At 56.5% G+C, this 27,519-nt stretch overlaps 2 protein-coding genes across 2 annotated transcripts in view; both read left to right on the top strand.

Annotated features, from left to right (window-relative positions):
- FIGNL2 (fidgetin like 2) overlaps positions 1-25,579 on the top strand; it is a 30,215-nt gene extending 4,636 nt beyond the window's left edge. The window contains exon 2 of the mRNA XM_082350526.1: positions 18,676-25,579. Within this exon, the coding sequence (XP_082206652.1) occupies positions 18,687-20,657 (1,971 nt within the window). The 5' untranslated portion in view covers positions 18,676-18,686 and the 3' untranslated portion in view covers positions 20,658-25,579. The remainder of the gene's footprint in view (positions 1-18,675) is intronic.
- TMDD1 (transmembrane and death domain 1) lies at positions 25,576-27,449 on the top strand. Its single transcript, XM_082350559.1, has one exon. The coding sequence runs from the start codon at positions 25,732-25,734 to the stop codon at positions 26,650-26,652; it is 921 nt and encodes a 306-aa protein (XP_082206685.1). The 5' UTR covers positions 25,576-25,731; the 3' UTR covers positions 26,653-27,449.
- The last annotated feature ends 70 nt before the right edge of the window (positions 27,450-27,519 follow it).

Below are 27,519 nucleotides of genomic sequence, written 5' to 3'. Positions count from 1 at the left end.
CCTCGTGGTGGCATGGCTGACTGGGAGCTGCGGCTCACTGCCACTGCCCAGCATCACGAGAGAGGATCCTACTGCATATTGATCGCTAGCCCGGGAAAAGATCAACATTCACAATTCAAAGTACGGTTTCTACTGAATGCGTATCACACCATTGTAAAGTCAAAAAGTTGTAAGTCAAACCATCGTGAGTTGGGACCGTCTCTGATTGCTGATGATGTTGACATTTTCCTGCTTGGGCCAGCCAAGGAGAAGGGATTGCAGTGGGAGCCATCCAGGTGCCTGGCTCTCTTCTCCTTTAGTACGGAGGCGTGGACAGTCAGCCTTTGCAATTCACCTTGGGGACTGGTGGTGGGGTGGGGTGTTCTCAGTGAATGGTAGCGTTAGGCAGTGGCCTTGGACCAACCTCCGTAGGCCCCAATCCCAATTTATGATGACCAATCATGCGCCCTACCCGAGGGGCCAAGCCCTGGGCTGCAATGACCCTGCCACTAATCAGGTCTAATTGCCCTGGACAAGTCACATACTCTGTTTGTGTCTCGATGTGTTCATCTGCAAAATGGGGGTAAGAACACTAGCGTGAGTTCATAGGTGATAGAGGTGTTGGTTTCACATAGTGTGTCCTTTGTCTCTGAAGTATATGCCTACCTCTGGTGACCCACTCGGTGATTCAGAACCCACTGCAGAGAACCAACTCCCAGCATAGGAGCAAGGAGAAAGAGGGGACATGTGTGTGAAAGTTCTGGCCCAGGGCAGGGCTTGCCCAGGTCATCTTTGAAGCTCTCTCCAAAGTAGATAGAGTCAGGGCAGGAGCGGGGCTCAGGAGGTGGGTGAGAGGGGAGCCAGCTTGGCTACCTCTGGAATCCAGGAGGTGGAAGCTGCCTCCCCCCTGCCTCCCCTCACTGCCTGGCAGATTCAGGCCACCTGATCCCCTACCCAGTGCTGGAATTAATCAATTGGGGATGGATGGGAAGATGTGGCAAAGAGGCTGCATTTTATTCTAACAAACCTGGGTCAAGCACCTGCTGGGTGCTGGCACCGTGCCAGGTCCTGGTCGTATCTCGGCCAGGTTCCAGACGGTGCCCAGCCAGTGCCGGGATTCCTGGGCCCCTGAGACTCCCCACACAGTCCCCGGGCACCTACATACCAGCCCCTGAGTGGGGCTTTCCTGCCTCGGATCTTCCATAACAACCCTCGGCTTCCCATGTGCCCTGGAAGGAGCAGAGCGCATCCTTAGCCCTGGCGCTGTTTGCTTTGCTACAGGCACCCCCGTGAAGCACTGCTACACTCACCTCACACTCAGCAGGGCCCTGAGCCAGGCCCAGATACTTTATCTGGGCAGGCTTTCATCCAACAAGCATTATTTCTTAAATTTATTTATTTATTTATGGCTGTGTTGGGTCTTCGTTTCTGTGCGAGGGCTTTCTCTAGTTGCGGCGAGGGGGGCCACTCTTCATCGTGGTGCGCGGGCCTCTCCCTATCGCGGCCTCTCTTGTTGCGGAGCACAGGCTCCAGACGCGCAGGCTCAGTAATTGTGGCTCACGGGCCCAGTTGCTCCGCGGCATTTGGGATCTTCCCAGACCAGGGCTTGAACCCGTGTCCCCTGCATTGGCAGGCGGATTCTCAACCACTGCGCCACCAGGGAAGCCCCAACAACAAGCATTATTTCTGATGTGGTCCCACTTTCCAGGAGCTTACAAGACAGTCAAGGACCAGAGAATAGGCAAAAGGACAGGCTAAGCTTTCAGAACCGCTCTCCTTGCTTTCCCTGCGTAGGAGGGAGCCTCCGAAGGCACTTGAGCTGGGGAGCGGTGGACAGGACCCAGGATGGGATGGAGAGGAGAGACTTGGAAAAGACCACTTCCTTCACAGCAGGGCCTTGCATCTTCGGCAGAGTCCCGAGGAGACTTCTTTTTCCCCCGAGGGAGGCTGTTCATAGGTGACAGAGGCCCTAATTCGGGCTATTCCTCTCCTCTCTGCAATTTTTCTGGGTCATCCCCACTTACATGTCTAATAGGCACTGCAAACCCAACAAGTCTAAAAACCGAACTCCTGACCACCCCACCCCGATGAGGCAGCTCCATCTTTTTGACAGTGGGAACTAGGAAACTGGGAGAGTCCACCTGCTGCTGACTGGCCTGTTGGGCCCTTGGATGCTTGAGAGTCTGGGGTGTTTTTTCTTCTTTCCAGGCCAGTGGGGAAAGAAAACTGGCGAGATTCAGGTTATACTGCAAAAAGACACCTCCCCCTGCCTCATGTTCTTCCACATCTACCCGGTCTACCTGGAGGTTTCTGTTGGGGCAGAGGGGCTCCAGTGGGACTTTGGCCACCAGGGGGGATCGCCCCTCCCACCCAGCTCCTCAGAGAGACAGCGGTCATTGGTGGCCAGATGCTCACCCCTCTAGGAAGGGGCTCCTTTTCCAGGTGACCTGTGTTCTATGTGGGATGGCCATTCTCCTGTCACCATCTTCCATACTGTAGCCCTCTCGGGTCAGAGTTTTGGGGTTTGAGCCCGTTATTGGGAAAGATGGAGCTGCCTCATCGGGGTGGGGTGGTCAGGAGTTCAGTTTTTAGACTTGTTGGGTTTGCAGTGCCTATTAGACACGTAAGTGGGGATGACCCAGAAAAATTGCAGAGAGGAGAGGAAGAGCCCATCAACCTGCCCAAGAGTGCCCCTCCCTGTAGACAGCCTCTCGTGTTGAATGCCTCTACTGATGGGGAGCTTATCACTTCCAGAGACAACCTACATGTTCTCAGACAGCTAACATTAAGCCAAAAATCTTTCATGGCAGATTCGCCTCATTCGAGGATGGGGTGGGGGGAGCCGAGGGCCTGCACAGAGCTGCCACCCAGCACCGTGTCCTAGCTTGGTGACTTCGACAAGTTAACTATGCCTCAGTTTCCTCCTCTGTAACATGGGAGTAACAGTCATACTTCCTTCCTGGGGTTATTGTGAGGATTACATGAGCTCATGTGCTTACAGCAGTGCTTGGCACACGTGCTGGGGTCCCAGACCGGAGCAGACAGGAGTTGCTGTGGTTGTTTGGTTTTTGCCCAGCACCATCCCCCCCCCCCCCCCCCCCGATTTCTCTTTCTGTTCCTGTGGCCCCGCAGGTGTAGGGGGCCACCCCCTCGAGGACAGCCCTGCCCACTCACGCCCAGGTAGACCGGCCAGGCTGCATAGCTGGAGTTACTCAGCTCGGCTCCCCCAGGGCTGGGAAGGGAGTAGGAGGGGGCAGAGGCAGCTGCTGGGGCAGCCTGGGTAGGCTGCCTGGGCCTGCTCCCTTACCGCTGCTCTGCTCTGGCCCTGTGCGGGGTGTCTCTCACATACCCCTATGCACGGGGAGGGGGTATATTTGGGGCCTGGGAACATAGGATCACACAGACTTTAAAGCTTAAGCCTTTTGGAGGCCACATGCCACCCAAACTGACTCAAGTCAACCTTGGATCCTAAGCTTGGCTGGGGGGAAGGGGGTGGAGTCTGAGAGGGGGCCTTTGTCTCTTGGGCTAAACACCCGTGATCCGTGATCCCGGAGGAGCTCATGAATAGCGTTGTATTCCAATGTTATTAATTCCCTGTGTAGCCCCGTGTATTGAATATTTTAAGAATTCTACCCCCTCCCCAGGTTTATTAAGGTATAATTGACAAAGTAGTCCCATGTATTATTTGTTTCTTAGTTGAGGTATAATTGACATATAACGTTAGTTTCAGGTGTACAACATAATGATTTGATTTTCGTATACAGTATGAAATGGTCACCACAATAAGTCTAGCTAACATCTGTCACGATATATAGTTACACCTTTTTCTTCTCTTGTGTATTTTTATCTTATGCACTGACAAATACTTTTGAGAACAGGCCACAGGTTTACTAGATTGCACAAGGGGCCTACGACTGAACACTGGTCAAGAGCCCTGACCTCTTCCCCCTCCCACAGCCATGCAGGGCCAAGTCCCAAGGGACGAGGGCCCCCAGATGCAGATCCACGAGGAGACAGGCACTGGGAGGGTCTCACCCAGCCCCGGGGAGCAGGCCAGTAACCCCAGTGACCACAGCCTCCTCCACCAGTGCCCGCTGCTGTCCCCACTCTGTGTTGAGAAGCCGAGTGCTCCCCAAGATTCCCAGGGACAGGAAGAGTGTGGCTCGGGAGGAAGTTGGGTCTGGCACGGTGGGTTCTCAAGAGGGACCTGAAGGGGCATGTGACATTATCTGGGCATTTTCTAAGTTGGACAGAGGGCAGAGAGGGGGCAGGGCCCCGGGGCTCCTCCTTCTACTGGCAGAGGAGGAGTGGGTGAGAGGTGCTCCAGGGCACAGGGCAGCAGGGCCAGGGGTCAAGGGAAGCCGTGGGCTTCAGCCGTGGAGCTCAGTTCTCAGTTCCCCCCACGGTCCCACCCAGCAGTCGAGAGGGGCAGGACAGGGGCCTTACACTGCAGGGTGATGCCTCCGCTCTGGGGCCCAGCTTGGAAAATGCCCTTCTCTCCTAGGAGTTTCTCGAGCGCATTGGATCCTTTTGGCGCCAGAGAGTCTCCCCGACCCCGCCTTCTTCAGGCTGAAGTGCCTGGCCAGGCCTCTTGGGAGCCAAGTCAGAGCCAGGCCTGGTGTCTTGCCCCAACCCCTGGCTCCCTCCAGCCATTCTTGAGAGTACCACCCTTCCTTCACTGCCCTCGTGCCAGCCTGGGGGCATGCTGGGACATGCTGGTTCCCCCATTTCACGCCGGAGGAAACAGAGAGGTTGAGACACTTGCCCCACATCTCAGAGGCTGACCCACTCCCCGCATCATCTGAGCCCTAGGAAGGAGGTGGGACTGTGACCTCCAGATGGACCCCTGGGCTTGCCAGGTGGGCTCAGAGACCCCCAGCCCCAGGTCAGTCTTCAGACACCTGCCTAACTGAAGTCACCAGTGAGTCCAGGCTGCATTTGAGGGTCCCTGGGAGCAGCCAGTGAAGGTGAGGAAAGGAGGAAGAAGGGAAGGAGTGTGTGTCCTGCTGTCCAGTGGGCTCGCACCATAAACCCCTCCTAGCAGTCTGTTGGGGGGACTCAATGACGTCATGGAGATCGAGCTCTGGGCCCAGGAGGCAATGGCCTCTGGGAGATAGCAGCCTGACCCACCAAGCCCTCCGGAAAGCATGGACATAGGGTGAGCCCTCCCTCCCTTTCTGTCCTGTCCCAGGGCCCAGCAGTTAAAGCCCCCACTGACCTGCTCCAACACAGCTCAGGTAGTGAGAAGAGGGCGTAGTAGGGTGGGCTCTGCTGCCCTTAATGCAGTTACCAGCCCCGAAGACTCGCTTTACTTGGCCTTGATGAAAATTCTACTTGCTCAGTAGGGCCACTCTCAAGCAGGCATGGAGAGAAGCCAATCAGCTTTGCTAACCTTCATTGAGGGCAGAGTGGCTGATAGCCCAGAATCTCCTGGAGCTGTAGGTAATTTAAAAGAGGATGCCTGTTAACCAGCATGGTTTTCTGTTACTGAAATTTCAGGCAGCCTAAATAAAGCAAACAAAATCGAGGTAGGTGGAGACAAATTGAGTTCTCTTTGGGGGAAGGGGGAAGGGTGATAACTAGGCCAGTTCTCCCTACCTGCTGTCTCCAGGGAGATAGATGAGTTGGGGATAGGAAACCCGTATTCCTTGCCCTGTGTTTCTGGATATCTTCCCAGCCTGCGGAAGGGGTGAGATTGTGTGGCTGGAAGGAAAGGGCTTAGAGCATCTCCCAGCAGCTACAGCCACCAGGATGAGGGTCAAGAGAAAACATGGAGGGGCTGTCGGAAAGAAGGGAGTGGGCAGGAGAGTAGGGCTTCAGAGCTGGAAAAGTGATTAGCAGCTCTGATGAGGCTGAAGTCAGCCCCGGCAGCCCCAGGGCAGCACAGGAGAGAAGAAGAGCTGTCATTCATAGAGGGCAGACCTGACGAGTCCCACCAAAGGCAGCCAGAACACAGTGGGTACAGGCAGGTCCCCAAGCCCTGGGAATGGGTGTGCCTCATGGGGATCGGGGATGAGACTGAGTCTGCAGATAAAGCGTTGGCTGCCTGTGTCCTGGGTCTGGCACCCCAGCACCTTCTGCAAGAGAGGGGAAAGCCCAGGAGCCATGCCCAAGTTCCTAGGGGAGTAGATGGGCCGTTTGATCAGTGAGTGTGTAAATTGGGATTTTATGGATCGCTTATTCACTGCTGGAGCTGGGGCCCCCAAATTCCTCTGTGCCCCAGAATGCTTAATTTAGTCCTGAGCTTTCCTCTGGGAGAGGAGGGAGGACAGCTCCCCACAGGCCCCCCGCCCCTCCCGCTGTGTCTCCTCCCAAGGCCCCAGGCTTTGTCATTGCAGGTTGAGCGGTTCAAATGTGCTAATACACTCCCTGGGGGCCGCTGGGCAGTGGGACTTACCCTTCAGTGCTGTGATTGGCTAGAAAGACCATGGGAGAGAGTTCATGGCAGCAGCTGGGAGTGTGTGTGTGTGTGTGTGTGTGTGTGCGCGCGCACGCGCGAGCGCACACACGCGCTGTGCGCCTGTTTGGGGGGGTGGTTTGAGGGAGGCTGTCCATCCTGCTTAGACCACTGGGCAGAGACAAAGGATCTTCATCTAGCCCGCAACGAGGATTAAGTCCAGAATAAGCCACGTCCCTACCTGGTCAAGCTGGTTAGGGAGCCCACCTGTCCATCTTTACACCCTCTTATTACCTCTTGACGTGGCGGGACTTATTCAGTGTGCGCTGAATGGATGGATGGATGAGTGACCACATGACTGACTGCATTTTTAACTGGGGTTGTGTCTGCTGGAATAATCCAGCATCTACAGATTCCTAAATCTCCCACTAAGATTCCTAAGTACCCCCCCTTCTCTCACTGCTGACACAAGGGCGGGCATGAAGGACTGGCCAGGCCTCAGGGGACACAGCTGTGACCCCCAGACTCTGTTGCACTGGAGAGTGCTTTCACAGTGGTCACGTTTTCCCCTGCCGGCCCCCATCTGTCCATGGGATTTGATGAGGATGAGGATGGTAGGCGAGGGGGGATGGGTGTTGAGCAGCTGAGGGGGGAGGGAAGGAAGCACAGCCTGAAGGGCCAGATGACAAACTGCCCTGTCCTACTGTCCTCTCCTCTTCAGCCTGCCCCTCCTCTGCTGGTGGCAGGCGGGACAGGCTGGGCTGGCGGGGAGTGGTGGGTTCAGCTCGTCTGCCCTCCCTCCCCGGCTCCTGGGGAAGCTGGAGTCCTGAGGAACGGAATCCGAGTCCTAGGGATGTCTTACCTGGAGACCCTAAGAAATGAGACTCCATTCAAGTTCAAGAGAAAGCGGCGGAGGCTGCAGCTGTAGTGGGAGGCACCCCGGCTGCAGAAGCAAGTCCCGGCTGGGATGAGAGCAACACTGTGCCGTGGAACTTTCTGCAGTGATAGGGGTGCTCTGTGTCCGCGCTGACCGTGCAGGTGCCGCTACCCCATGTGACTAGTGAGAGCTTGGAGTGTGGCTAGTGCTGTCGAGGAAATTCCTTTAACTGAATGTCACTTTAATCATACATTTTTTATTTTTAAGTAATTAATAAGTAATCATAAGTGATTTAATTTTAAATAATTAGTACCTTTTAATGAATTTAAATAGCTCCCTGTGGCTAGCAGCTGCAATGTGGGCAGCACAGGATTAGAGGCTGTGTTCAGAGGTGGAAGCCAGGCTCTTGGGTGCGGATCCCTTCCTGCCTGTGTGACCTTAGACGGGGTTCTTCGCAGCGTGCGGTGCCCCCTCCCCAGTCTGTCAGAGCACCCCGGCCCCAATGCGGGTGGGTGACTGAGCGGCCCTTAAGAGGTCCTGGCCGGTGAGGGGGCCCAATACCCAGGGACAGACCAACAGCCCAGGGTGGGAAAGGAGTGGCTGTATAGAGCTCTAGACTTTGAAGCGTCTTAGAACTTCCTTGGGGGTGTCAGTCCTAGAAGGCTTCCTGGAAGAGGGGGTGGGGAGCAGGCTTGGGCTGGAGCTGTGCCTGAGAGCCTAGCCCTGAGGGGGCCCTGTGTTTGGCACCCAGGCACCTTGGCCAAGGCTGAGATAGGGAGGGGCTGGCAGCATGGGCTGAGAATCTCAGCTTCCCCTCTTACTAGCTGTTGTGACCTTGGGAGAATCACTCCCCCTTCTCTGAGCCTCCATTTCCTCTTCTGTAAAATGGGGAGAATATGTTTATCTAGCAGGGAAGTCGAGAGGATGAAACTGAATGGTAATTATTCAAGTTCTCTGCAAACACTAGAAGGCTGGGAGAAAGGGAAGGTTTATCCTCAAGGGTGCTCGGCCCCTGGCCTGGCCTCTCAAGACGACAACAGATGGTCATAGCTTGTCTGTGGCCCTGACCGCGGACACAAGCAGGGATTTCTGCACTCTCCCCTCCCCCCAGCGCGTGTGCACACACACAGCCCAGATGGGGGCTGCTTGGCCAGCCTCCTGCTGTTTGGCATTTGACATATGAGGAGTCCGGGGCCAGAGCACACCCCACGCCCCCTGCCACCCCCATCCCAGAGAGGAGCCAGACTGGCGGGGAGGCCTTACTACCTTGAGGAAGCAGGATCCCAAGGGCCCTGATCTCTTTACCATGTGTCCGGTGGCCTTTGATGGGAATTCCATTGCCCCTTTTGTCCTCTCCCAGAGGCCTGGCTGGGGGAAGAGAGGAGGAGGAAGATGTTTTGGGGAAAAAGAAAAAAAAAAAAAGAAGGCCAGGTGGGGTTCCTGGGAGGCTGGGTGTCCTTCAGCTCCAGCCAGATCAGGGCTGGGTATTTCCTCTGGTGTTCACAGACACGGATTCCCCTTCCAGGCAATCCCTCCCCATCCACTCCTGAAGTAATTCCCTGGCTTTGCCTCTTGCCACCCTCAACAGCTCATGTGGGCTCAAATTTAGTCACCTGGATTTTTTTCTTTATTTGGACACAGAAGCACTTTCAAGCCTCTTTGCTCATCCATCCATCCATCCATCCATCCACTCTACAGAGTCTATTAAGAACTTACTGTGCGCTAGGTACTGTCCTAGGTGCTTGGGATATGACAGTGAACAAAACCAAGTACCTGCTTTCTTGTAAGTTTCCAGTGGGTCCAAGAAGATAAAGCAACAAGTAGGTCAGATTATGATGAGTGCTACAGAGGACATCAGGTTGGGGGGTCAGGGTCTGATGAGGTGACAGTTGAGCAGAGGCCTGGAGTGAGTGAGGGTGTGAGCCGTGCAGAGATCTGGGGAAAGAGTGTCTCAGGCACAGAGTGCAGCAAGGCCAGGGCCTCTGAGGTGGGAGCAAAGCCAGTGTGCGGGGAGCAGTGAGGAAGCCAGTGTGACTGGAGGGGAGGCGCCAGGGGACAGTGGTGGGAGGGGAGGCCTGGAGGTGAGGGGAAGCAGATCGGTGGGATGAGGTCGGCTACTAGGGGGACCCTGGCTTTTATTCCCAGTGAGATAGGAGCCTCTGGAAGCTTCTGGGCAGAAGAATGACATGCTCAGACATGTTTTCAAAGGTCCTGTGGCTACTACGTTGCGACTAGAGAGTGGGGGACAAGAGTGGACATGGGGAGGGGAGAGTGGGAGGCTGCTGCCGTGCTCTGGGTAAGAGATGTCGCCGGAGTGGTGAGAGGTGGCTGCAGTTTGGATAGATTTGGAAGCCGGGGCCAGTCTGATTTGCTGGTCTGAGGTGTGAAGGAGAGAAGTTAGAGGTGACCCCCAGGTTTCTGGCCTGAGCACCTAGAAGGGATGAGGCTGCCATTTCCTGAGGTGGGGAGGACCCAGGGTGGGAGTAGTGGGTGGTGGGTAGGTCGGGGGTGGGTGAGAAAGTCCGAAGTTTGATTTTTGGACATGTCAATTATGTCCATTAAACATTTAAGCGGGGAGGGGTCAGGAAGAAGGTTGACTATGCCAGTGGGGTGTGCATGGGGGGGAACTAGGCTGGAGAATCCTCAGTGTACAGCCGATGGTCAAGGCCGTGAGCCTGGATGGGGTCTCCAAGGAATTAATGTGGAGAGAAGGCTCCAAGGACTGAGCCCTGGGCTCGGCAAGGCTCAGAGGGGAGGGGTGAAAGGAGGGTCTGAAAGAGGTGGAGGAGGAGAGGGGGCGGGGCGCCCAGTGAAGAAGCTTCGGGAAGGAGGGGGGATCGGCTGAGTCCAATGCCGCTGAGCTGAGGACTGGCCATCTGACTGACTGTCAGACTTAACAGCGCGCACGCAGAGACAGCTGGAACGCTGGGTGTGAAAGCCTGGATGGGGGGCGTTCAAGAGAGAATGGGAGGGGAGGAATCAGAACTTGTAGTATAGGCATCTTTTAAACTCTTTCTTGCTTTTGTTTTGTTTTTTTTTATTTTGGTAAAAAGCAAGCAGAGTGCAATAGGATGTAGTTGGAAAGGGATCAAGAGATCCTCTTGAGCTCCCCCGACCCCAAGATGGGAAAAGGAGCAGCATGTTTGCGGGCTGATGAGGATGACCCAGTAGACGGGGAAACTGATCATGCAGGAGGGGGGAGAGTTGAGGGAACACAGTCCCTGAGCACTGAAAGGGGATGGGATCCAGGCGCAAGAGGAAGAACAGCCTGTGTTCTTCTTGCCAGGAGGGACTTTCTCCAGCTCTCCCCAAAAGGCAAGGGGTCAGTTAGGGCTGGAGTGGCCAAGGAGGATGCATGAAGGAGGAAGGACCTGCCATGGGCCTTGAAAGATGGGAAAGAGCTAGTTGGCACAGGGAGAGCTTTCCAGTGAGTGGGCCTGGGTGAGCAAAGCCCTGTAGGCTGGAATGAGCAGGGCTGTTTTCCAGGTTTCTTTTGGCTCCGACCATTCCCACCTCCTGGCATGTGACCCCTTCCTCATCTCCCTATGGCTCTCCCTTCCCCCTTCCCCAGCTCCAGTTCTCCATTTTTCCAGCCAAGGAGTGAGTTTAGGGACATGGAGGGGAGTGTTGAGATCTGCTGGGTGGACCCCTGCTCCCCTCCAGGGTCTGCTCCTCAATTTGTATCCTTGCCTTACCAGAGCCTGTGGAGGCGCGAAAACGCTGGCCAGAAGGAGGAGGCCCTCTTTCTGACCTTGGGCAAGCAGGACCTCCTCCCTGGGACTCAGTTTTATCATCTGTAAATACTGTCTACTTAAGTGGGGTGTTGGGTGGTGAGTGATGACACGGATGTGCCAGCACTCCCTGCTCAGCTCGGCTGCGAACACACCCCAGTGCTTTCTGTCTGCAGAAACCCATTTTAGGTGCTGCTCTGATTCCCCACCGAAAATAGGCTCCACTGCCGCCCAACTGCCAGTATTAATTCTTTTCTTTTCTTTCTTGCTCTTTCATTCTTTCCTCCTCTTTCCTTCTCTTTCTTCCCTTCTTTCTTTCTTTTTCTTTCTCTCCATCCCTCTTCCTTTCCTTTCTCTTCTCTTCCCTTCCTACCTATGACCATAACCACTTTCACCTTATCTTCCCTGTGAGATGGTAGAGTTGCAAGGAAGGGTTTGATCCAGTTTTGCCCCTGTGACAGCTGCTGCTCAGTGGCTGGCACTCTGAAGGTATATGAAAGTGTTTGGCTGGCTGGACGGAAACAAGACAGTGAACCTGAAGAAAATGGGCTGCGGCCCTTGTGGCGCAGAGTTTTGTAGCTGCCTCTCTGGCCTCCTCTGGTTCATCCCCTAAACACTTCCTGAGCCCTACCCATGCTAGGCCCTGTGTCTAGGGCGGGGTGCTGGGGGTCCAGCTGTGCTGGGGGAACAGCTTCCTAGATAGTGGGTGCAAGGGCTGAGGCAGGTGACCTGTCCTGTCCTCCAGAGGCTCCCGGGTGCCCTCCCTCTCTTCTCCTCTTGCAGTAACTGGGGGCTGGCACGAGGGGGCAGGGCCCAGTGGATGGGGGACCGTCCCCTTCAAGCTCTGCCAGCCAGCCAGAGACCCCCCGGGGCATCAGTTGTGAGCGGGAGACAAAAAGCCTGGGACAAAAGGCTTGTGGGAGCCGTGGTGAATAGATTAATGAGATTTCCATACGAGGCCCAACAATGGGATTCTCCACTCCAGCCCCTTTGTCCCAGGCTGAGATAATGGAGCCAGAGGAGCTGGCCCAGGAGGGTGACATCGGCCCTTCTCCACCCAGGCCTGGAGCCGCCACACAGCTGCCCCTCCTTCCTGCCCCGCCCCCAGCCCTGTGGGTCAGGGAATTCTGAACCAGAGAACTTCTGTGAGATGGGGAGGGCGTGTTAGGGGCCCCCTTAGGGAGTCGGAAGGGGGTGTTGACACGGCACGGTTGGGGTCCCTTCCCACCTCAGCCTGTATAAAACTCATTTAAAGGGTTCCTAGTGAGAGCAAGTTTGCTGTCCATCATCTACACCATCTCATTTGACAGCTGAAGAAAGTGAGGCTTGGAGAGGTTGGGTGTCTTGCCCGTGGTCACACAGGGACAGCTCAGGGTGTCTGCTGTCTCTAGATGTCAGAGTGAGGGCGGAGGTTTGCGTGAGGGAGAGACACTCTCCCCCTGCGTGTCCCCCTTTCTCTCACACTGCTTCACTTCCAACACCAGCCAGTTCTGGGACACCAGCTGGGTGTCCTACACATTTAACTCAATTCTGACACAATCTACTGGAGTTAGCGGCAGCTCCCACCGGTTAAGGGCCCAGTCCTACAAGACTGCTTCCTTCAGATGCCAATCACGAGTCTGGGCTGTTACCTGTGCTTCTGACCAATGGAGTGTAAATCAGAGGTTCCCATGACCCCCTCCTCCAGTTCAATTAATTTGCTAGAGTTGCTCACGGAGCTCAAGAAACCAGTTTACTTAATAGATTATTGGTTTATTATAAAAGGATTTAAGTCAGGAACAGCTGGATGGAAGAGATGCAAAAGGCAGGTATATGGGAAGATGCATGGAGCTTCCATGCCCTTTCCCAGCAGCCACCCTCCCAGCACCTCCACGTGTTCGCCAACCCAGAAGCTCTCCCAACCCCGTCCTCTGGGGTTTTTGTGGAGGCCTCCTACACAGCCAACAGCGATTAAGCCATTGGCCACTGGCGATGGAGCTCAGTCTCCAGCCCCTCTCCTTTTCCTGGGAGGTGGGGTGGGGGGCGCTGAAAGTTCCAACCCTCTAATCATGGCTGCTTCCCCTTGCAACCAGCCTTCATCCTTAGGTTTCCTAGGAGCTTTCCAAAAATCACCTCATTAACATAAACTCAGGTGTGGTTGAAAAGGGCATGTTAGGAATCACAGGACACCAATTTCATCTTTATTGCTCTGAAGCTATTTCAGGAACTCCGACAAGAGACCAACTATTATAATGAAAGATGCTCCCGTCACTCTTATGCTTAGGAAATTCCAAGGGTTTGGGGAGCTGTGAGTCAGGAACAGTGGATGAAGACTAAATATTGGGCTGGCCAGAAAGTTCGTTCGGTCTTTTCTGTAAGATGTTACAGAAAAATCCGAACGAATTCTTTGGCCAACCCATATATATTTCTTATCGTAAATCACACTATCACAGCCTGTGTTAGACCTGATGCACGGAGTGTCCTGGGCCTGGTCCACGGGGATCGGAGAGGCCCACGAGGACTGATATCAGTGCATTGAGTGCCTTGGCCATTTGTAAAGGCCCAATCACTTCCCTCTTTGATCCTGGAAGACTTCCTACAAATGAGGGGAGGGTTTTATAGGATTCTTTCCTCCCCTTCCATCCAGCAATTTTTTCTGTTACTATTTATGGACCACCTATGAGTTTGAAGGACTGCACTCTGTGTGTGGAGTCAAGTGGAGTTCCAGCCTCCAAAGGTCTGCAGAGAAAGAGCTGCTTCAGGAGCCTGACCTCCTTTGCTCCCCAAAGGGTACAGTTTCAAAAAGTGGTGTTTTCTCCACAGAGTCCCAGCCACCCCCAGCGAAGGCCACACACCCAAATAAGGAACTGTCTGCCCAGCCTAGGGGTGTGAGTGCTTATCAGATGGCAAGGTTGGGGGGGGGAAGGGACAGCTCTACTTGGGCTGTTTTGCAGTGAGAGGGCACATATCTTCTGCGTGTGGGGCACAGTTAACTTGGGATCCCCCAGGGGGAGGTGCTTCCAACTGCAGGTTTGAAGGGTAAGCATACAGCACTTGAAGCATAGCCACATTCCCAGGTAAACACCCACCGAAACACGTTTCCTTAGGACCAAGGAAACGATCCTTGGTGGAGGCTGTGTCATGGCCTCAGGCTCTTCTCTGGCTGTAAGTACCAAGGGCTAGACCAGGGAGATAGTGCAGCCAAGAGGTCAGGGCCTGGGCCCTGTAGTTAGACTGCTGGGGTCTGAATCCTGCTCCCCTGGGTAACAGCTGTGTGACCTTAGGGATGTATTAATCTCTCTGTACCTCAGTCTCTTCATCTGCCAAATGGGGATGATGACAGTAGTATTTCTCACTGGGCTGTTGTGAGGGCTACACAAGACAGTGCATAAAGCACAGAGAAGGGGCTGGCTCTGCCCCCATTGGGGACAGAGAGGAAATGGCATAAGGACCAGTCTGTCATATCAGAGCTGGAACATTCTTCACATTCCCCCAACCCCAAGGGGAAGTGACTTGTTCGGATTCACTCAGCAAGGTTGGGCCGCTGCTCAGGTTCCTAATTGTACCATTTGTCATTCTACTTTATATCCAACGCTGGACTGTGTACTTATGTTATCTTTTTAAATCCTCATGGCCATTCTGCAAGGCATATGTTATGCCCTTTAACAGATGGAGAAATTGAGCTTCAGTGAGGTTAGGCAGGCTGCTCAGGCTCACGCCGTAAGTGTTTGAGCCTGGATTCAAACCCAGGTCTCTCTGATTCAAAACCCATACCTTCCCCCGAGTCCCCCAGGCCTTCCGTCATGTGTAGCTCAGCTGACGTAGGGACTGCCGTGTGCCCTATGAACCTGGGAAGGAGCTGGGGTCCCTCTCCGGGGGAGATCCCTCCAGCTCGTGCGGGAGGCTGACTAGCAGCAGCTTGGGCGGGCCCCAGGCAGGCCCGCCCCCCCCCCCCCCCCCCCCCCCCCCGTGTGAGAGGAGAGGGCTGTAACTGGCCTGGCCTGAGGGTGAGGGCAGGGAGACTGCACGCTCTCCCCTGCTATCACTGCAGGCAGAGAGTGACGCTTGAGGGAAGAATGAAGGAGAAGGGCAAGAGCGATGGGCTGGTAGTTAGTGGGGGACTTAGGGTACAGGAAGTCTTTTTGACAATGGGAAAGAATTAAGCTTGCTGTGGGGATGGAGCCAGGCCAGGGTAGTGGGGAAGAATAGTTAATTAACGGGGCAAGGTCCCAGCCTGGGCCAGATGGGGTCATGGGTTGGGGTGGAGGGACCCTCAGGCCGCCTGGCCTGCAAAATGGATGCAGATGTAGATAAAGGTGAAAATAGAAGGCCAGAGGTGAGGGAGACGTGCCCCTGGCGAAAATGGAAGAGAACGGCCTGAGGCGGAAGGCCAGTATCTGAGGGGATTGAGGGAAGAGACAATCTCAAAGTGGGTGGGACGAGCTGCGGTGGACAAGGGCCCCTTTGGGCAGGGGCTAGGAGAGCCTGGAAGGGGCTGAGCCCGGAGCAGATGAGATAGACGGGTGTGCAGCTGGGAAGACAGGTTTGGAGGGCCAGAGGTAGTGGGTTCCTGGAGTCCACAATGGCTGAGGTGGAGTGGTTCAATGCGGCCCAGGGCCTGAGTGCTTGGTCTGGAGAGTGGGGACCTGAGTGAAGGCGGCTGCAGGCCAGGGCAGGAGCTGGCTGAGAGGGGCAGGGAGGATACTGCATGACAGCGACGAGGAGGAACAGCGGATCTGGCAGTGGGTGAGGGAAATGTGTGTGAACAAGTCCAGACCCAGAGCTTTCCTTGCTGTGTCTATGTATGTCCTTCTGGGAGGGGCCACCCTTTACCCCCAGCATGCCCAGTTTAATAAGTTCAGGGAAAGTGCTCTCATCAAGTTCAAATCTCTTTCCCCTATATTAAGGAGCCAAAGCTCCTTATCTATATTCACAGATAATAGTGAATTAAAAAAAAACAGGTTTGGGGGGCTACATCATAACACAATTTTTGCATTTGTATGACTCTGACGTTACCACATATGACCCTGCAAGTAGAACCACTTGGGATTTCTGATATCCCAGGACATTACTTCTTTGACAATAGGTGAAGCCTCTGTTCTTTGGAGACCCCTCAGTAGGAGCTGCATATCTGCATCCCTCAGACCTCACCCTCAGTTCTGCTGTCTCTGCTCTGCTCTCCCGCCATTGGTGGCCAGGATCACCTCTCAGATGGAGGCGAAACAAATCTAAGAACTCCTCTTTTAAAGATTTAGTATCCGTGGCTCATGCCTTCCCTAGGGCAGCGGGGATGAGAGTAAATAGTTTTATTTTCAAAGACTGTCCTCACGCACTGACATCAGGTTACAGCCATAAGAGGTGATACACAGTCAGGCTGCTGCAAGTAAGGGCAACTGTGGAGAGCCTGAGAAGCGGTCTGATTACTTTCAGCCTCTTCTTCTACCACTCCCCCCACATATACCCACTTGCAAGGCTCCAGGGACCCAACAGTTCTTGGTGCTCCCCCTAGGCTTACAGCATATGGTTATGTAGGTTGTGCACTGCACAGGAGCCCTACTTCTAAAGGGACACAGTTCACATCATAGACGTGGTAGATTTGTAGATTTATTATGATTTTCCAGAAGGTGGCAGTAAGGCATCTTGAAGGAGGAGAGAGGGCATATGAACTATTCCAGCCCTGGCTTTCTCAACGCACTGTGCTCTGCATCTTTGAAGGGGCTGGAACCCTCCAGCTGGTCTGGTCAGTTTTGGTCTCTCACCCTTCAAGGTCCAGCAAAGATACCCCTCCCTGGTGAGGCCTTCTCAACCAGGCATGGCACGTTCCCCCGAGCCCTAGAGCTCTTGGCACACACCTCTGTTTTCCCACCTCATAAAGGATGTTGTCTGTCTCCTCCACCTGGTTGAACCATCATATTCACCTTTCAACCTGCCCCCATGCCCAGCGCAGCTCTTAGTATGTGCTCAATAAAAAAAATTTTTTTTTAAATTTTATTTATTTATGGCTGCGTTGGGTCTTCGTTGCTGCGCGCAGGCTTTCTCTAGTTACGGCGAGTGGGGGCTGCTCTTCGTCGCGGTGCGCGGGCTTCTCATTGCAGTGGCTTCTCTTGTTGCGGAGCATGGCCTCTAGGGCGCACGGGCTTCAGTAGTTGTGGCATGCAGGCGCAGTAGTTGTGGCTCGCAGGCTCTAGAGTGCAGGCTCAGTAGTTGTGGCACGCAGGCTTAGTTGCTCCATGGCATGTGGGATCTTCCTGGACCAGGGCTCAAACCCATGTCCCCTGCATTGGTAGGCAGATTCTTAACCACTGTGCCACCAGGGAAGTCCCTCGATAAAATTTTGTTGAAGAAAGAATATTGAACCTGTAAGGTTAACTTGTCTTATCAAAAGCTTAGGTTTGAAAAATAATCATCAGCAAAAATCTTCTCTGGCATGTCATGGGCCCATTTAGTCTTTGAGATGTTATCCTCGGATCAGGCCAACCAGTTGAAGCCATATGCCTGGAGAGTGCTGTTCCCCAGGCCTTGAATCCCTTTTACCAATGTGGCCCACGCCTGGACTGGTGCTGAGGGACAGTGTACAAAACAGCCGTGTTAACACTTCTGCCGTGTTTATGGCACGGCCACTGAAGAGGCCACTTTTATTACATCTCACCGGTCGGCTTCCTGAGGTCCATGAAAAAAAGTTCCATGATCTCTATGCCAGGAACATTTTTGCTTCTTTTGAGTATGATGGTGTTTTTTTTTTACTTTGCAAGGTGAGTTATTTGGTTCCTGGGAAGCTCAGAGACAAATTTGTGACCCACTTTCTATGATGTGCACTAACTTCGCACTGCTGTGAACTAACTTTGTCCCATCTTCTCTAGAAGACATATATGTCTTTTCTAAACAAACTTTTTGTACTGTGGTGTAACATTTTGTGAACGAGGCAGGTGGCAGCACCTGCTCTGGGCACCCAGTCGTCATGGGCAGAATTGGGTCTGGAACCCAGGTGCTCTAACTTCATCAGGTAGAGACTAAAAGAAACCAAGTAGAAAGGAAGTGAATGCTTCTGGGTCAGCCTCTGGGGTTTCTCAGGGACGATATGGTGCTGCCACTGACACTGGCATCCCTCACTTCAGGCCCAAAGGGATCCCTGGAGCCTCAGGGAAGGCTAAGGTGAACAGAGCACTTAGGACTATCAGACTGCGGGGCCACCGCTAGGCCAGGGGCCTTTACACAACCCCAGTGCCCCTGTAGTGCCTAGCACATGGTGGGTGTGCAGCAAATATCTGTTACTGAATGAGCCCCACCTGGGTTTGACTACTCCCAGGGCTGGGGGCGGGGGAAGGGAGGACTACCCATTGCCTGACCCTTCACTACAACAGGTCTAAAAGTAAGGACCATGTGTCCTAGAGGGCAGGGCTGGAGGGGCCAGGACAAAACAATAGTTGTTACCTAGAAGGTGAAGTTAGGGCCAAACATGTCATTTTCAGATCCATCTTGGATCTGCGGAAAGTATCTTCAGATAACTTTAATTGTGGGACATGAGGAACAAGTCAAATATGGTGTTTCTGGTGCCAGAAGACAGCCTGGGGAGGGTGGAACGGTGTGGGTGGATGCCGGAAAACCAACCTGTCCCAAGCTAAGGTTTAAGAAGATCGGCCTGTGGCTGGCAGTCGACGGGTTCTCAGAGGCTCTGCAGGGTCTCACTAGACTCTCCTCTCTCTTGCCTGAAGCTCTGTCGAAGATGCACTGGACACCGGAACACGCCCAGCCCCTCAACCAGTGGCCAGAGCAGCACCTGGACGTCTCCTCCACCACCCCGTCGCCGGCCCACAAGTTGGAGTTGCCCCCCGGGGGTCGCCAGCGCTGCCACTATGCTTGGGCACACGACGACATCTCTGCCCTCACTGCCTCCAACCTCCTCAAGCGCTACGCAGAGAAGTACTCGGGGGTCCTGGACTCGCCTTACGAGCGCCCCACCCTGGGCGGCTACGGCGACGCCGCCTTCCTCAACGGCGCCAAGGGGGACCCCGAGCCCTGGCCGGGGCCGGAGACCCCCTACCCCTTGGCCTCGCTCCACGAGGGCCTCCCGGGAACCAAGTCGGGCACTGGGGGCGGCTCCGGGGGCCTCGGGGGTTCCCCGGTTTTAGCCGGTAACCTGCCTGAACCCCTCTACGCCGGCAACGCGTGCGGGGGCCCGTCGGCGGCGCCCGAGTACGCGGCGGGCTACGGCGGGGGATACCTGGCGCCCGGTTACTGTACGCAGACCGGCGCCGCGCTGCCCCCGCCGCCCCCGGCCGCGCTCCTGCAGCCCCCGCCCCCGCCGGGCTACGGCCCCTCTGGGCCTCTGTACAACTACCCAGCGGGGGGCTACGCCGCGCAGCCGGGCTATGGGACCCTCCCACCGCCGCCCGCCCCGCCCCCGGCCCCCTACCTAACCTCGGGCTTGGCGGCGCCCACGCCCCTGCCCACGCCCGCCCCGTCCCGGCCACCGCCCTCTTCCTACGGCTTCCAGGGGGCCTCGGAGGCCGGGGTGTCGCTGAAGCGCAAGGCCGCCGACGAAGGCGCCGAGGGCCGCTACCGCAAGTACGCCTTCGAGCCCGCCAAGGCCCCGGCGGCCGACGGCGCCTCCTACCCCGCCGCGGACAACGGCGAGTGTCGGGGCAACGGGTTCCGGGCGAAGCCGCCGGGAGCGGCGGAGGAGGCATCAGGCAAGTACGGTGGCGGCGTCCCCCTCAAGGTCCTGGGCTCCCCCGTCTACGGCCCGCAACTCGAGCCCTTTGAGAAGTTTCCGGAGCGATCCCCGGCGCTGGCTCCCCGCGGGGGCTTCGCGGTGCCGTCGGGGGAGCCTCCCAAAGGTGTGGACCCGGGGGCCCTGGAGCTGGTGACCAGCAAGATGGTGGACTGCGGGCCGCCGGTGCAGTGGGCGGACGTGGCGGGCCAGGGCGCGCTCAAGGCGGCGCTGGAGGAGGAGCTGGTGTGGCCCCTGCTGAGGCCGCCCGCCTACCCCGGCAGCCCGCGCCCGCCGCGGACCGTGCTGCTCTTTGGGCCGCGGGGCGCCGGCAAAGCGCTGCTGGGTCGCTGCCTCGCCACACAGCTGGGCGCAACGCTGCTGCGCCTGCGCGGAGCCACGCTTGCCGCGCCGGGCTCTGCTGAGGGCGCGCGCCTCCTCCAGGCCGCCTTCGCGGCTGCGCGCTGCCGCCCGCCCGCCGTGCTCCTCATCAGCGAGGTGGACGCGCTGCTGTCGGCTCGGGAGGACGGCGCGACCGCCGCGGGCGCGCTGCAGGCGCCGCTCCTGGCCTGCCTGGACGGCGGCTGCGGCGCGGGAGCGGACGGCGTGCTGGTCGTGGGCACCACCTCGCGGCCCGCGGCCCTGGACGAGGCGACTCGCCGGCGCTTCGCTCTCCGCTTCTACGTGACGCTGCCCGACGGCCCGGCCCGCGGGCAGATCCTGCAGCGGGCGCTGGCCCAGCAGGGCTGCGCGCTGAGCGAGCGGGAGCTGGCGGCCCTGGTGCAGGGCACCCAGGGCTTCTCCGGGGGCGAGTTGGGGCAGCTGTGCCAGCAGGCGGCGGCCGGGGCGGGCCTCCCGGGGCTGCAGCGCCCCCTCTCCTACAAGGACTTGGAGGCGGCGCTGCCCAAGGTGGGCCCTAGGGCCTCGCCCAAGGAGCTGGACTCGTTCGTGGAGTGGGACAAAATGTACGGCTTCGGACACTGAAGGCGCTCCGTGAGGCCGCGGGAGCCGCCGCCCCCTCCCCGCCCCTCTGTTCGGGAGGGACGTCTTTAACCCCACCGGGCTGGGGGGTGCGGAGTGAGGGATATGGGGTGGGGGAGAGAAGGGGGCTGCCGGTGGATGGTTTTTGTTCGTGGGAAGGAAAATGCTTCTGCTAGGCAGATAGATGCCGTATGCGCTGTGTACTCAGGTTTTTCCTATTTATTGTGGACGGGAAGCTCGCCATCTCCGCCCCGCGGACGGCCGGCCCGGGGGCCGAAGGAACTCCTGCTCTCTCGCCACAATCCTTTTGTCTCCTTGCTCTCTGAATGGCTCCCTCCCCCTCTTCCACTTCCCCCTTTCTCTGCGTTCGCGTAGTTTTCTTTCCCCGTCGCTTTGTCACTGACCATACCTCCCCCCCATCCCCCCGCCCCGCGCTGGCCCTGTTTCTCTTTTGCTTCTCCCTCCCCTGTCTCTCCATCTATCACCCTCTGTGCTTCTGTCTCCATCCCTTGCTCTCCAGCCCCTCTTGTCTCTTGGTCCCTCTCCCTGCCTTCTGTCCCTCACATTCAAAGACTGCAGTGTCCTTTTCAGGAGATATGGAGGTCTAGGGGCTGAAGAGGAGGGGTAGGGAGTCCCCTCCCACCCCGTATCCCTCACCCAGCTGAAACCTTGGGTCTGTGGGAGTCAAGCAAAAAAAAAAAAAAAAGAAAAGAAAAGAGAAAAAAACCACCCAAAGAAGGGTTTTTTGTTGTTGTTTGTTTTTGAGGGGGGAAATCCCAGAAATGTAGCTTGTTTAATATTTTAGGCCTCTTATTTTTGTAAGATGTGTAGAATTTGCTGTTTTTCTTTTTCTTTTGACAACTCAGGAAGAAACTGACCTCAGAAAGAATGTTAGATTTTGGCTGCTCTCCTGTGTGTGTCCCCACCCACCCCTTCACCCCCAGGGAAGCAAGTTCTCCCAGAAGACTCAGAAAGTGAGACCTTTCTGAGTGGGGAAGAGGAGAGGAAGACCCAGAGGCCACACTTAAACCCCTGTGCTTCTTGGGACAGAAGCAGAATGTATTGCTAGGGCTTCCTGCTCAGGTCCAAGGTTGTAGGTAGGGGTGAGGGGGATTGGGTTGTGGAATTTGGGAGGAGGTGGGTCTTGTTCCCTTCCTGCTGGGCCCACCCCTCACCCTCAGCTTAGTGGGGTGTTTTCTGTGGGGGGTTGGTTATCCAGAGTTGGGATGCCCTTGTCTACTGCCTGCCCCAGACCCAGAAAGAAGGCTGAGAGGGCCCAAATGGGAAGATGATCCAGGCAGAAAGTCCCCAGAGAGGTCATCCCACCTGGCCCTTGTCTAGGCAGAGGTCTCCTGTAACTTACGCTAAGGAGATTTCCTTGGGAGGGAAGATAGTCTGGCCACAAGTGTGGTTGGGCACAAAACTGACTACAGACTCCGCCTCCCGGGCCTTCTGGGAGGCCCTGAGGAGGGGTGAATGAGCATCCGTTACAGGAGAAGGTTCTGTGGGGACTTGTACCTCTCCCATTCTCGTAGGGTCCTAGGTCTAGAGCTCCAGGGGCTATGAGAGGGTGAAAGAGATGGGCAGGCTGTGTTCCCCTGAATAAACATTGGGGGTTTATTCTCAGTCCCACCCAAACTTTCCCCCGGAAGCCGAGGCTTGGGCGCCCTTCCTCGTGAGAACCGTATTCTTCTTCTTCCCACCAACTCTCCTTTGATGGGGCTTTGGCAGTTTGCCCCTCCCCCTCAGGGAGCCCATTTCACAACTCTGACCTTTGGTCCAAAGGTGGGGGGGACAAGCTGTCACCCCAACTCTTCTTTCTCCCGCCCCAGCCGCCTTTCCTGTTCCTCGCCACCCTTACAGCTCCTGCAGTCTCTGTACCATCTCCCACTACTAGCTGGAAGGAAGTCCGTGGGGGACATTTCAGGTGCCAAGGTGCTGAGGGCCTGTGCTGACTTAGGAGTGCTAACAGGAAAGCTGCTCTGTTTCCCCCCCTTTCCCCCCTTGGTCCCTGGCCTTCCACTCCTTGGAGCTGGCTGATCGCAGGGCTTTGGTGCCTCAGAAGCAGTGGGTGCAGGGTCTTGGCTCTGAAAGGCCCTTGTGGGGAGCAGGGAGTGAGCAGGTCCTCTCAGGTGTGTATGTGTGTATGGGGGGGGGGTGGAGGGCATTGGGGAGGTGGGGTTGGGATCCCAGCCTTCCCTTCAAGAGGCAGGCAGCTCTGGGGGTTGGGGGAAGAGCTCACTGACCAGGACCCAGGGCCCCCACTGCCTCCTCTCCTGGCCTCGGGGAGCTTTGCACAAGGAGACAGCCTCCAGTCTATAGCACCTACCTCAGGGGCACTGCGGCGGGTGGGGAAGGGCAGGTCCAGCTCTGGCAATGTTTGGGGGGGCATACCAAAGAATCCAGGGGCAGGGATGGGGGGAGGGCAAGCTGGCCCTCTCCTTCCTCTGCCCAGATTGGGGTTGGGGTCCTCTCCTCCAACTGTAACCATTTCTACCTCATTTTGATGCGTGTTGTACATGGACGTATTTATCTCCTGTCTGACGATGCTCTGCAGTTTGGTCTGTCTACCTCAGAAAAGACTGTATTTTAAAAGAAAGTATTACACAGTATTAAAACGATGATACGTGGTTTCCAGAGGATTTCTTGGGGGCAGCAGGATGTGGGGAGCCCTCTGGGGAATGCTTGGGCTTCCAGGTCTGCTGGAGCCATGGGTGTGGCTCTGTGGGTGTTTCTTTTCCTTCAGCAAAACATAACTGTGGGACTCCTGTTACCCACTGGCACAGCAAGGGCCCACCATGTGCTGGGCACTGAGGCCACCAGATGAAAAACCTGCAATTCTGAGCTCTTAGAGGCTCAGAATTGGGGCTGACATATCCCCAGAGCTCTGAATCATGAGGGATAAAGAAGGGCTCATATGTTTGTTGAATGAGTGAATGAATGAATAGATGTATGCATGGAGGAAAGGGGGGCTGAAGAGGAAGTTTCACTCAGAACCTGGACAGCAGCCCTTGCTGGCCAGAGCTACGATCGTACTTGTATTCCATCCTTGGACGGAAGGAAAGTGGACAGAGGGCAGGGTGTGGACACAGTGTGTTCCAGTCTTTCAGGTCACATGGGATCCTTTGTCTGCCACCATCTATTTGTCAGTCCCCAACTCTGACAGCTCATCATAAACTGGGACACAGAAAACTAGGAAGGAACATCTTGCTGAAAAAGCTATATGGAGATGCCCATGAGAGGTTTTGACCCACAACTTCCTGAGGTCTTGAATGCACTGAGCAAAATTATTGACAATGCACCGGAGCGCAAGGGACGTAGGCCCCCTGGCTTCCTCGGGCTCAGGCTAAGGGCATACCCAGGACTTTCAGGAGGCAAAGCAAGCCCAAGGCCAGACCCTGCAAAGCAGTTTCCCCTCCAAGAGAAACAGCTGGTGTACCTGGACATGGGGGCTCCAGGGCATTGCCCCAGGGCTCACCGACCCCAACCCTCTCGGCCCTTGGAGGTCCCGACCCCCCCCCCCTTGCACTCTAGTTGGTTTATTACACACCTGCTCTGTGCAGACACCACGTAGCACTGAGGATACAGAAATGGTTAAGCACAGCCACCATTCTGGAGAGCCCACAGTACAGGGTGGGAAAAGCTCAAAAATGGATCGTTTGGAAATACAACTGGATAAAGCTGCTTGAGGAGGGGCCGTATCAAAATTTTTATGTTCTCACATCTGGCACAGTATTTGGTACGCATAGAAGACACTGAGTAAATGTTGACTAAATCCTCGAATTAGTTAGTTTCCAGATAAGTGTCCCGATGGAGGATGCATAGGCTGTCTCAAGAATGCCCAGAAAAGATCCTGACTCGCGGTGGTAGTGGTAGTGATGGGTCAGAAAAACTTCCTGGACAGGATTGGGTGGGTACAGCCTGACAAAGCTATGGAGGCTGGAAACTGCACCATACCTGTGACTTGTTACAAGAGCATAAAGTGAGGGCAGGAGTGGGGAGAAGTGGGAGGAATCATGGAACTGCACCGCTGCACTAGGAGGACCTTCCATGCCCTGTGAAGAGCTGAGGCTCCACGATGAAGCCTGCGTGTGTGGGGCGGGGAGGGGGTTAGTGGCCAGTGGACAGGGACTGATTTGCAAGTTAAGAGTTCACCCACTGATTCAACAAATCTTTACTGAACACTATTATGCGCTAGTTGCTATGGGGACAATAGATGGACCTTACACTCTAATGCGGGAGACAGACAGTAAACAGGCAGAGCGGCAGCGTGCTGTGGGAGTACATAGGAGGGGTGCCTAATGGAGAGACAAGGCAAAAGGGTGTGTGGGGGGCAGGGAGGGCATCCCAGAAGGGACCTGTCAGCTGGGGAGTGACTGAGGCAGAGCAGAGTGCAGTCCAAGATCTAAAGGAGAGCCTGAGCCAAGCTTGCTTGGGGAAAGGAAGCCAGTTCAGTCCTTGAGGGTGGGGGACTTGAGGAGGAGCTTACCTTATCCAAACGGAGGAGGAGGGTTTGGATGCACCCGTGGGAGGACGGGAACTGGTAGAGTCTATACATATTTTGTATTTAGCAGGTAATAAGAGAATGTGGGACTTGATTGGATATCGGAAATAAAGGAGAGCAAGGGGTCTAGGGCTTCTGGTGGAGGGTCAGGGGCGGTAAATGGGTTAGAAGAGATGTGGGAGACTTGCTAAGTTTGAGACATTAGTGGGACAGCCCGGAGGCCTCTGGCGGGCATTTCAGTCTAAGGGCCCGGGATCCTTGCCTCCTGGGGGACTGAGTCCCCCCCACCCACTCCCTGGGTATTGGGAAACTCTCACTCAAATCCCCGGGTTTTGTGAGACCCTCCCCTCTTAATTCCTAGTTTCTGGATGTTAGCAGATCCTCCTCCTCCAAGTTGCCTGTGTCGGAGGGCCCCCCTTCCCGTCCCTGGGTGTCCCCCTCGTCCCGCCCCCAGCCCCCAGATGTAGGACCCTCATTCCTGCCACCATCCGTGGGTGTTGGCGCCCCTCCCCCATCCGTGGGCATTCGGAGCCCCTCCCCCCACAGTCCGTGGATTGTGGTCACCACCCGGTGATGGCTGCGCGGGGTCCGGCGGGGGCCCTGGCCCTGGCGCTCTGGGGCTGGGCGCTGGCTCCGGCGGGGGCCGTGGACGCCATGGGCCCTCACGCGGCCGTCCGCCTGGCAGAGCTGCTGACTCCGGAGGAGTGCGGCCACTTCCAGTCGCTCCTGAAGGCGCCGGAGCCGGACGTCGAGGCCGAGCTGGCCAGGCTTTCGGAGGACCGGCTGGCGCGGCCCGAGCCGGTGCCCACCTCGGCGGCACCGGGGCGGCGGCGGCGGCGGCGCGAGGCGGCGGGGGAGCCGGCGGGCCGGGCGACCGAGCCCGCGAACGTGTCCGACGGCTGCCGGGAGGGACTGGCGGCCTGGCTGGCTGCCGAGGCCTCGTCCTTGTCGTGGGACCGCGTGGCCCGGGCCCTGCGGCGCAGCGGCCGCCCGGACGTGGCCCGGGAGCTGGGCAAGAACCTCCACCAGCAGGCGACGCTGCAGCTGCGCAAGTTCGGGCAGAGCTACCTGCCCCCAGCCGGCGCCCCCGCTGCCCCCATCCCGGCCCCGGCCCTGCGCCCCCGCCGCTCCTCTGTCCCCGAGCCCAACTGGGACGAGCTGGAGCTGATCGTGGAGCGACTGCCCCAGGCTCCGTACGAGCGGAGCCCCACGGGCTGGGCCGGGCCGCTGGCGCTCGGCTTCCTCACCGGCTTCGGAGGGGCGCTGGGCGCCGGGGCGCTGCTCATCCTGCTCACGCCGTGGATCACGGGCGGCGACGGCGACGGGGCGCGGCCCCACAGCCTCCGGGCGCCTGCGCCTCCCCTGCTCCGGCCCGCCGGGGCGCCCGGCTGCGGGGAAGAGGAGCCGCTCTTGACTGCAGAGCCCCTCGCATCCCCGGGGGCCTGGGCTGCAGGTGGGCCAGATATCCCCTTGCCTCTGTGTCCCCGGCCGTGAAATGGGAGCACAATCCTGGTGGCGTGCTGCCTTTGACATATTATAAAAGTTACGAAATACGCAAAAGTGGGAGCGATCGGTTTGTTGGTTGGAAATGGCCGGCATAGCCAGCGGGGCAGCCAGTGGAAGAGGAGGGCCTCCGGTGCCAGTCTTCCCGGGAGGGCAGACCCTCCCAATTCTTGTCAGCTTTAGTTCCTTCTTTGTCTCGCACTTATTCTTCCACTAAGAAGAGCTACCATTTATTGAGCACTAACTGTGTGCCAGGCCCTAGGCTAAGAAGTTACATACTACAATATTTGATATAATCTTCAAAACCCAAGGTTATAAGGTATTATCTCAATTACACGTAAGGAAACTGGCCACAACTAGTTAGTGGCATAGTCAGGTGTTTGCATCCAGAGCTGCCTGAGCCAAAAGTTTGAGCTCCAGAGGGAATGATCCGTGAGCAGTAAGGGAGCTGGAGAAACAGGATGGGGACCGGAACAAGGTGCAGAATTTCCGTTTATTCTGAGGCCCTGCTGGAGTGGGCTATGGGCGGCACAGCTAGAGGTGTGCCCACTTCCAGGGCCTGCTGCCTCCAAGCTGCTCTCTCCAGTCAGGCAAGGCCTCCTGAAGCTCTACCTGGAGCCCCAAACTTTTCCCACCCACCTGAGTGTCTGGGGCACCGCCCGCCCATCAGGGGAGCTGAGCCTGGGTGAGCCCTCACACAGACCCTGCTCAGACTGTGCCCCTGCCAGAGGAAGGGGAGAGGACAGCTGTGGGGTCCTGCTGGGTGGGAGTGCTTGACTCCCTGGCTACCCTGGGCTGAGGGGCTCCGGTGTGAGAGTAATGACAGAATGACAGGCCAGTCCAAGAAGAGAGTTGAAA

This window comes from Balaenoptera borealis (assembly GCF_965194805.1).
Source record: "Balaenoptera borealis genome assembly, chromosome: 13".
In the NCBI taxonomy this organism is placed as follows: domain Eukaryota; kingdom Metazoa; phylum Chordata; class Mammalia; order Artiodactyla; family Balaenopteridae; genus Balaenoptera; species Balaenoptera borealis.
Note: the sequence above shows the minus strand (reverse complement) of the source record. Positions and strands in the feature narration are given on the sequence as shown.